Source organism: Pistacia vera, unplaced genomic scaffold (genome assembly GCF_008641045.1).
Source record: "Pistacia vera cultivar Batoury unplaced genomic scaffold, PisVer_v2 Contig820, whole genome shotgun sequence".
NCBI lineage: Eukaryota > Viridiplantae > Streptophyta > Magnoliopsida > Sapindales > Anacardiaceae > Pistacia > Pistacia vera.
The window spans coordinates 605,117-615,931 of record NW_022196691.1 but is presented as its reverse complement, the minus strand read 5'-3'; the positions used below and the strand labels follow the sequence as shown (position 1 = coordinate 615,931).

The 10,815-nt window shown below is 37.1% G+C and overlaps 1 protein-coding gene and 1 pseudogene across 1 annotated transcript; one reads left to right on the top strand and one right to left on the bottom strand.

The window, feature by feature from the left end:
* The first annotated feature begins 623 nt into the window (after positions 1-623).
* Positions 624-1,907, top strand: LOC116117699 (annotated as a pseudogene).
* A 1,302-nt stretch (positions 1,908-3,209) lies between these two features.
* LOC116117698 lies at positions 3,210-10,014 on the bottom strand. The gene is made up of 9 exons (XM_031403713.1): positions 9,523-10,014; positions 8,871-9,239; positions 6,177-6,341; positions 5,943-6,035; positions 5,749-5,864; positions 5,010-5,108; positions 4,596-4,901; positions 4,284-4,448; positions 3,210-3,762 (listed from the first exon to the last, which is right to left on the bottom strand). Exons 1-9 carry the CDS (start codon positions 10,012-10,014, stop codon positions 3,486-3,488), a joined length of 2,082 nt encoding a protein of 693 aa, XP_031259573.1. The 3' UTR covers positions 3,210-3,485.
* Between the last annotated feature and the right edge of the window lie 801 nt (positions 10,015-10,815).

The window sequence follows — 10,815 nt, the reverse complement described above, 5'->3', positions numbered from 1 at the left end:
ATTTAATTTATTTTATAGATAAATATTTTTATATAATAATAATTTATAGAAATAAAACTTAAAAAAATTGGTCTGCACAATAGTAATTGCCATCGGTGTCGACAATCAACTTTCGGTGACTATTGAAGGGCACATCTAGCAACACTGGTGTTGCTAGAATTGGAATCTATCGATCTATGAAAGCCCAATGGTTTTGCTAGAAGTTGATGTGGTGGTTGAGCATGGGTGGTTGACGAATATATTTCATTTGCCTACACTCAAACATCGAATCGGAATCTCGTAGTGGCTTGTCAGAGCTAGATAGTCATTGTTGGCTTCAACAGTGATTGCCATAGTGCAATCCAATTTTTATAATGTAAAAAAATAATAATTAACTTAATTTATTTGTTTAATTTGATTTTTTAATAAGATTACCTTATAATTTGACCTTATTTGTCAGTCTTTTTTTCAAAATCAGTTTTTAAAATATCTTACAAAGGGCTTTATTTGCGATGGTATACAACGACGACTGAGGAAAAAAAATACGGTTGAAAAGACTTCAATTCAAAGACATTCTCTGTAGAGGGACTGAAGACCAACATTCTTAGATCCAATCCATCTCTCTGCAATCATCAAATTAAATCAACATTTCTTCAACATTCAGTGGCGATGAAACTGCTCTTTTCTTTGGCTTCCTCGGCGCTGCTACTGCCCTCGTCATCTCCTGTAAGAACCAAACACATATCAAATTAATCCAGTTTTTTAGTGATTGATTTGGCTTTTCGATCTGGGGTTTTAATTGGGTGTATCGCAGGTATGGGAGTTGCATATGAAACAACGAAAAGTGGAGTAGGTGTGGCGGTGATGAGGCCAGAACTGGTGATGAAGTCTATTGTGCCGGTGGTCATGGCTGGAGTGTTGGGTGTTTACGGATTGATTATTGCTGTTATTATTAGTACTAGGATTAACCCTATCTTATTGCCTCTTTGATGGCTATGCCCATCTTTCTTCTGGTCTCGCTCATGGCCTCACTGGTGTCTCTACGGGTATGGCGATCGGAATCGTTGGTGATGCTGGTGTTAGGTGTAATCATTCTTTCCAATCTCCGTCATCTACCTGAAAAATTAAATTGGTAAATTTCTTTAATTTGGATTGCTTATAGTGTAGAATGGTTGATTTTTTGTAGCACTGTAACTTTGATTAGATATTATGTATTGATTAAATATGTGTCGTGTTTCACTTCCTTTGTGAACTCAATGACTTTCTATTTAGAATTATCTCATTGTGATCCGAATGCTTTGTGCTATGAGTAAACATAGCTATTTAAGTACCGTTTGGTGCGGCTTAAAGAACCACCAAAAATGGCCACAAAAGATCAGGTCACTATTTTGATATGTCTTCTGTAAAGTTTTGCTTGTTTGGTTCATGAGTTGCAATGCTTAAAATGTGAATTTCATTTAGTAAATTATAGAGGCTAGAGGGTGAGTACTTCATGTCATTTTACAAGCTTTGCATTTCTGCTCTTCATTTATTGTTTTATTTGTTTTGTTTTTCTTTTCTTTTCCATGTTGTAATAAGGCTTTATGGGAAAATTTTTAATCTTTTCAGAGGTTTAACCAAAGACATGAGTGGGTGAAAGGGGACCTGGAGGCTATTGCATAGATACATCACATATTCCTTCAATGCATGGAAGAGATCAAATGGTCAAATTACAACCAATGATGCGCTATTAATGGAAGCAGCATACACAGGAATAAAAGTAAATACAACAATTCTCTTGATAAGAAAGCTTGAAGAGATTCAGAAGGATTTGGGGGAAATCCCGATGGGAATGCTGATTACCCTCTTCTGTCATAAACTGAACCTGCAATTGACAGAACTAGATGATGAATAGAAGGTCAAGTTTGATGATTCAAACTTGTTTACTAAGAATGTTTTACAAAGAATGGAGATGATTGGAGCAAGGAAAAACGGGAAGTGGGAGTTAATTCCTCCTAAAGGTCAATTAAAAGAGGATGCAACTGAATCATCAAGTGGGGATCCTTTGGACTTTAGAAAGAGGATTAGAATGGAGGCTGGATCGAGTTTGTTGCCTCCATGACTGGCTAATGAGATATTTGAGAGAGTTGCATCACAGTTTGATGCAAAGTTTGATAGGCTGGACAAGGCAGTTACAGACAAATTCCTCCTCCTAACTAATCATATATCCGAAATCTCAAATGACCTTCAAACCTTCCAAGCCTCTATGCCATCCTTTCCTCAACTCAACCTTAGTCAAACGTACTTTGAGTCAATCTTTTTTATATATTGATTTCTATTTTTTTATGCACATGGGAAACATATGTGTCCTTTTGGACACTTGAACTTATGGTTTACTTTTGTTTTTGTTCTCATGTTTGTGAATGTTATAATGAATTTCTTTTCATCACTCTTACCTGTCATTGTGTGCTATCTTTTTGCTTCAGAACAAAAAAGGGGAGAGACAAGATAAAATTGAGAAATTGTTTTTGAACTACTTGTGGTCGTTCTTCTTTGTCGTTGTGTTGATGTGTTGGTATTTGCTATCTTTTTGCTTAATGACAAAAAAGAGGAGAGATAAGATAAAATTGAGAAATTGTTTGTGATCTTGTTGTGGTTGTTCTTCTATGATCTTCAAAGTGAGCTTTATGCTCTTATTTGAGAAGAAGAATAATGGTTGTGTGTTAGGAGTATGCTTGGTGTAAGGAGAAGCAATTATGATCACTCTATTTTGGAATATGCATGTTTTAAGAGGAAGCTTTTCAATTTTTGTTTTTGGCATTGTTTATGAATTTGTACTTTCATGTGAAACTCAATTTTTGTTCAGTTTTATCATCAATAAAAAATGGGGAGATTGTGGAGCCTTCATGTGTTTTGATGTGAAAAACTAATCAAAAATTGAGTAGTATTTTATCAAACATGTAAAGGTATGACAAGAAGTCATAACCAAAAACAAAAATGCAATTTTTTCCAGTTGGTATGACGGTGCAGGACGAAAGAACAACTATTCCTACTTTCATAGAATTGCCCGGATGATGTTCCTCATAGCACAACCACATTCCATATGATCATGTACTCTTCTACCCAAAATGATATCAAGTCACTCGCAATGGCACGATCAAACTGCACTCTCGTTCTAACTAGGTCAAAAGCTAAAGTACTCAAATTCAAACGATTTCATGCCTTTGACAAAAGTCATAGTTCACACAATGTTTAGCTAAGATATAAACTGAAATTTTTATTACCATTAATTCAAGATAAAAATTGGAAAAACAAAGTGAAAGAATTTGTTAACTCATCACCAAAATTAATCTCCATGTTACAGTAATAAAAAAACTGCTGCAATTTGTTAATCCCTCTACGAGGTACCTAAAATTGCGAAAACACCATCTCCTAATTGTTCTTTCCTTATCAAGGATTCTCGAGGACTTCAGCGTTGTCTCATTGTCTGGTGCCAAAATTGGACTCTGCTGAATATACCAGCAAGCTTAAGTTGCGCTCACTTTCTTCCGGACAATCCTCTTCCTTTGAGATTTTGGAGCCCGTGCTTCACCATCATCAACAATTCCTTGTTTGATTCCAAGGAGACCGAGCCCAGAAACGATGGCATTCTTCGATATAAACCATTTTGATGATGACCTCACAGCATCCTCAGATGGTCTGTTGTAAGCAGCCTTCAAAAGCTCGTCTGATTGAACCACAGGATCTGCCTCTACACCTAGCCAAGCCAGCCTTGATCTTTCTCCTAATTGAACGTGTAAAATCCTGCATGAAACCACACGAAAAGACAACAAAAAGATCAACAGAAGTAGCAGGTAAATAAGATATCCTATTCGCCTGTTATAGCACCCTAAAACTGGGTTTGTCAAAGCCTACCAAATAGTAAAATCAATTCCACTACTCAAGCAATTCCAAACCAAGTTAGGATTTTGCACCATTTTTTAAACAATTTAGCGTTAATAACAGTAACCAAGAAAAAATCTAACTACATACTGCGTCCTTTAATTACCAAAGAAGTCAGGAATTTGATGAGGACTACTTTAAGTCTACAAATTTTAAGATACCTAGAAGGGAGTTTAATACCTAAAACCTTAGCTAAGAAGATATGGTTTCATACAAAACCCATTAATATCATATCCAAAGAATAAAAAAATGAATTGTTTCCCAAACACAGTATTGTATATACAAATCTAATATAAGAAAAATTTGGAATGTCAAAAAAATTATATCTATATTTATTACAATAGACATACAAATATAGATGATCAGTTAAGAGAGAGAGAGACCTCAAAGCCATGCTCAAGAACAGCGTGACTCCAATAACATCAAAATGGTTGATCACTGCTCTATCAAATCCACAAAACAGCTGATATCTCAAATTTGCATAAAGTCCAAGGAAAGCACCATAACCAAGCGCATTAGTACTCACAGTTGGGATTGTCACGGATAACCTGTCACAATTTGAAGGATGCCAAACTTAAACAAAAATCTGACTGACATACACAGTAAAGAAACAACTTCTAACTTTTCATTGTTTTACAAAAATATGAACACCGCAACAAAAGAGAAAGAAAAAATTACTTTTCAACATTGATTACCTTTCCTTCTTTTTACCAGCCAAAACATTCGACAAGGAACCCTGCACTGCTCCAGCAGTTAATCCCACCATACATAACTCTGCAGCCTTAAAGAAAAGGGAGTGGATTCTCTTTTGCAAATCAAATTCTCTAAGTGGGTAACTATTTTCAAATATATTGTTTGGGAGCTTCTGCAATGTATTTTGCAAGTCAAACCGGAATGTGTTTCCATAAGAACGACAAGGGGCAAGTGACCAAACAACAAAAGCATTGCATGCTGATACTGTTAGCACATTAATAAGGGCAAGATCCCATTCTTGCTTTATCCTGCAATTCCCAAAAGAAAAAAAAAAAAAAAACATTTATAAGTTCAATTATATATAAAACAGAAGCACAGGCAAACTGGATAGTGTTACAAGCAAAACAAAAGAATACCTCTCCTTACGATTCTGGAACTCCCACCAAGCAGTGCAACCAATAGTAGCAGCCTGCTCTAAAAGAAGCTTATATAAAAAGGCAGGATCTGCAATCATCCTGTGGCAACAATAATTTACAAAAGAAATCTGATGACAAACCAAAAATATACTAATTTAATACTCATTACTGAACTGGAAAAGATATACATATGCATATACCTATGTTATAAATATCTTACATTTTGGAAAAGAAAGATCAGAATTCAGGACAGCAAAATCCACACTAGAGTTCAAATGTATTATCAAAGAAACAAGTGTTCTTAGGACATAACAAAGTTCAATGTTCTTGACTAAATAGAAGACAAATTGAAACTTTAATTCACGGTACAAGAATAGAATGAAAGAAGTCCAATATTTTCCAAGTTTAGTCAAAAAGAGAAACAAATCAATTCTGTTCCTAGACTAAGTTTTAACTGTTCGAACTTCAAGCTTTTCAGTCTTATCATTGATTCAAAACACATCCTAGATTATTTAAAAACCAAAAGGAAAGAGAGGGATGGGGAGAGATAAGGAACAATTTAATAGATAGTTCACATGAATAACTTGGTTGATTAAAAAGAAAATAATGTGAAGCAGAAAATTCACAAAAATGTTCAAGACATAAGTCATAATGCAATCCCGAAGAAAATACAGAAAATTATAAATAAATAGCTCTAGGAAACTATTCCAAATAATTCTAGGGCAAACCAAGACATTACCTGCCAATAAATGCCCTGGAAATTCCTTCAGGAAGTGCTCGCGAAATAAATCTGGTACTGGTTGGTCTAGCATTGATTGCTAGGAATTTTACCAATTGAGCAAAGCTGACTAATCCCTAGAAGCAATATTATAAAAAGTTTCCAGCCATAAGAGCCAACAGACAAATAAATAAATGATCGGAGAGAGACTACACCATTTCATAAGCTTGTCGGAAACCAGTAGGTAGATCCATCATTGTCTTCTGCCATTCATTCAACACCGCTTCTAAGAATTTTCGATCAAAGAGCTGGTAGAAATTAAATAAATTAGTGACATCTAGGAACTTAAGTAAAAAACATTTGAGGAGGAGAGATTTATTTATTTATAAGTGAGAATTATTTAATCAACAATTCTTCAGTAAGTTTAATTGGGCCTATAGGGCTCCAACGTCTTCAAGAAGCATCCGCCTCCGGAAAAGTCCATTCTCATCTCCCTCATCACCATCATCAAAATCATCAAAGTAGTCATCATCATCACCATCATCATCACCTCCATCACCACCACCATGGTTGATTTTCTTTCCAATATCACCACCACCTCCACCAACTGCAAGCTATAATTTGAAATGAGTTAGCCACTTTGCTCAAACCGTTCAACAGTATAGAAGAAAATAATGAAATAATCCAACTTGAAGATGAAATAATTAAGTTTAGATGTTACATAAAAACAAAACTCTGAACCTTAGTTCTGTGAATTTTTTAAGTGTCCAACTCACAAATTAATGATGAAGGTCCAAGGATATGAACACTACACCTAAGATATTGTAAGTATAAAAAACAGAACATTGGACGATAAATTAAAGTATGAAACATATTATTTTCAGGATATAAATTTTAAACCCCAAAAAGTACAATAAATATTACTACACGTGTTCATGACAATTAGTAAGGAAAAAGGAATTAGAATGTCAGCAACATTAATTCTTTTTTTAAAAATGATATAGCTGGAGAGTAGGAAAAAGTGAACCACTAAGTATTCACAACCTCGCAATTACAGTCAATGGCCTCCACTATTGCTTATCTTGCTGTTGAACTTCAATCATAGGACCTATAATTCCAAAAATGGTGTGACTGGTCGGTGTTTCAAATTGTAGAGATATTATCCCACACCTTCAGACTGACTGCACTTTTATATTCCAGAGAGCATTGTTAGACAGTTGAGGCCTTTGAGGCATTTCATTTTTAATTTAGAAATGGAGTTGGGACTGAAAGTATTTTGGTGAAGGGAGAATAGTACAAATCTGTACAGGAAGGTGATGACTCGTAATAACTCTTGGTTGTTCAATTTCTAGAATTTCTTCTTATAGTGGGCTTATAAGGCAATAAACTGGATAGGGGCGAGTTTGTCAAAAAGGGTTAGGGCACCTTAAATAATTTTATGAGTCAGAAAACTCCGTGTAGAAGATAGAAGTATAGGATAAGGATGACAACAGTTTCAAACATGGAACAGACAGGTGCTCAATTTGTGTCTTAAGTTTGTGAAGAAAGTTCGAAATTCGGTTTTGACATGTTCTGAACCTTCAAAATGGCAAAAGTTATTCATAATTTATCAAGTATTAAAAAAAAAAAAAAATGAATTCAGAAAATCTTATAAGGCTCGTATAAGGCAAGTAAGTGTCAGAGTTGAGATTGAATGTGGCAAAAGGGATAGAAGACTGCCGAAGTATGCCTACAAGAAAGCTTGATAAAGTGGGCAGAAATGAGGGCCAAAGAATATCAAGCAAAAGAGAGAAATTTGTATTTTCGTATTATGTATTCTGTAATGTACATTGGCCAATTTATACAGTGGCTTTAAATACAATAAGGAAAGGAAATAATACTGTAAAGGAAAAAAAAAAACTCTTAATTACAAAATATTACAATCAATCAAATCAATCACTGCTTGATTCCAGCATGGATATCCTCAACATTCCATATTTCATCACTCTCCCTCAAGTTGGTGGTTTGTAGATATCGAAAACCCCAAGCTCGTGTAATAAATAAGAATGCTAACGACTAAACAAAGGCTTCGTGAATATGTCCGCTGGTTGTTCTGATGTTCATATGTGCCTAGTCTTGATAATCCCTTCCTCAATTTTCTCCCTGACAAAATGATGGTCAATTTCTATGTGTTTAGTTCTTTCATGGAAAACTGGATTTGCCGCGATATCAATAGCAGCTTTGTTATCACAGTACAAAGTGACTGGTTTTCCTGTTTTTACTCCCAAGTCTTTGACTAATCCAAGAATCCAGACAATCTCACAAGTTGTTTTTGCCATTGCTCTATATTCTGCTTTAGCTGAAGAAAGTGATATTGTTGATTGCCTTTTTGTTTTCCATGATATAAGAGATCCTCCAATTTTGATGCAAAATCCTGTAAGAGACTTTCTGGTCATGGGACAAGTACCCCAATCTGAATCGCAGTAAGCTGTGATGTCGAAATTCCCATCTCGAGGTCAGAGAAGTCCTAATTCAGGACATCCTTTTAAATATTTAAGCACCTTGATTGCTGCATCCATATGGGATTGTTTGGGTTGATGCATGAACTGACTTAGTATATAAACTGCATAACTTATGTCAGGCCTTGTCATGGTGAGACAGATAAGTCTTCCTACGAGTCTCTGGTAGGGAGTTGGATCTTATAACAGAGGGTCATTTTCTGAAGAGGCTGTCTCACAGTCATATTGCTGTGATGTGAGTTTGATGTTTTGTTCCACAGGAATGATGCTGGGTTTGCATGCTGATAAACTAGAGTCGGATACAAGTTCTAAAACAAATTTCCGTTAACTTAGAGAAATACCTGTCGGGGATCGTGCAATCTCAATGCCTAAGAAATATTTTGGTTCCCCCAAATCTTTTATACAGAAATGTTTGTTGAGATGTTCTTTTAGGGTGCAAATGCTACTCTCATCGTTCCTAGTGAATAAGATATCATCAACATAAATAATAAGAGCAATGACAGTGGTACCTTTGTGCCATGTGAAGAGAGAGTAGTCATGCTTGGATTGAGTGAATCCCATATTAGTTAGAGCCTCTGTGAACTTTGCATTCCATTGCCATGATGCTTGCTTCAAACCATATAAGGACTTGCGGAGACGACATACCATATTCTCCCCCTGTCTACGAAGTCCGGGAGGAGGGTCCATATAAATTTCTTCATGAAGATCTTCGTGAAGAAAGGCATTATGGACATCCATTTGGTGAAGGGACCAATCACGGAGGGCAACAATGGACAAGAAGGTCCGAACAGTGACATGCTTGGCTACGGGAGAAAATGTGTCTTGGTAATCAAAACCTTCTCTCTGGGTGAAACCTTTGGCAACGAGACGAGCCTTGTAACACTCAATGGAGCCATCAGCACGGTGCTTGACCTTGTAAACCCATTTGCAACCAATGGGTTTCCTATGAGAGGGACGAGGAACAAGATTCCAGGTGTGATTCTGAGAGAGGGCACTGAGCTCATCGGCCATGGCCTGACGCCAATGTGAATGGGAAATAGCTTCAGAGTAACATGATGGTTCTTGGTGTGTGGAAATCTGACTAATGCAAATCCTATGGGCAGGGGATAGTTGATCATAAGTAACATAGTTGGAAGTAGGGTAAGTAGTACCTGTGGTAGGTTGGAGGGTAGGATAGACATAGTCATCTGTCCAAACAGGTGGGCGAGTGACCCTTGTGGAACATCTCTAAGGGGGGGGGGGGGGGGGGGGGGGGGGGGGGGGGGGGGGGGGGGGGGGGGGGGGGGGGGGCAGGAACAATGGGTGTATTGTCCAAGGGAGGTGGATCAGAAAACTGGTTCTCTGGAGATGAAGTATGAGAAGGACCAGGAAGCTGTGTCTCTGTAGAAACTGGTTCAGAGGTGGACTGGAAGGGTCCCATGTTTGGAATGGGATGCATGGTATAAAAGGGGCTGAACAAGTCTGCTGTGGAAGTATCTTCGAAAAGAATGGAAGACTGTTGGGAGTCGTCAAAGGGAGACCTGTCTAAAAATGGAAAAGAATCTTCATGAAAAACCACATCCCTAGAAACTAGAAAGTTCTCTGCGGTGAGATCATATAGGCGATAACCTTTCTGATGCATTGGGTAACCCATAAAAACACAGGGAATAGCCTGAGGAGAAAATTTATCATTCCCCTTTAAATTTGTAGAGTAGCATAGACACCCAAATACTTGGAGATGATCAACTGTAGGTGGTTTACCAAAAAGTACCTCATAAGGTGTCTTACCATCTAGAGTTCGACTCGGCATTCTATTGATCAGGTATGTGGCCGTGACCACACATTTGCCCCAAAGGGTAGTAGGGATGTGGGCTTGGTGTTTAAGGGCACAGGCGACCTCTAAAAGATGTCGATGTTTCCGTTCAACAATGCCATTCTGTTGAGGGGTATAGACACATGAGCTTTCATGGATAATACCAAGAGAGGAAAAAAGTTCCGAACATTGGGTGTTGAAGAAATCCCTAGCATTATCTGTCCGGACTCATTGAACTGAAACATCAAATCGGGTTTTGACCACGAACATGAAATGTCTGATATGAGTGAGTGTCTGGGTTTTAGAGTGCATGAGGTAGACCTAGGTTCCCCGAGAGTAATCATCGACAATGGTAAGAAAATATCTAGAGCCATCATGATTGGCTGTGTGATATGGACCCCATATGTCCATATGAATTAAGGAAAAAATACGGTTTGTGGAAGGCGTGTGTTTGGGAAATTTTGTGCGGGACTGTTTTGCAAGAAGGCAAATGGGACAATTGGGTTGTGGAATAGATGCACTATGACCCAGGCGTTGATGCAAAATAAAAGAAGTTTTATTAATGTTAAAAAGACTGTTACAAGACATTGAAGTTTTAGCATCAGGAGCACCTATCCAGTAATAAAGGCCTTGGTGAACTTTACCCGAGCCCATCAGTTTCCCAGTCAAACGGTCCTGAAATTCACATTTGTTGGGAAAAAATTTTAAGAGACAGACATTATCTTGACAAAGTTTCGAAATAGAGATGAGATTGAACCGGAAAGCAGGAACAAACAAGACATTATGCAGAATTAAATG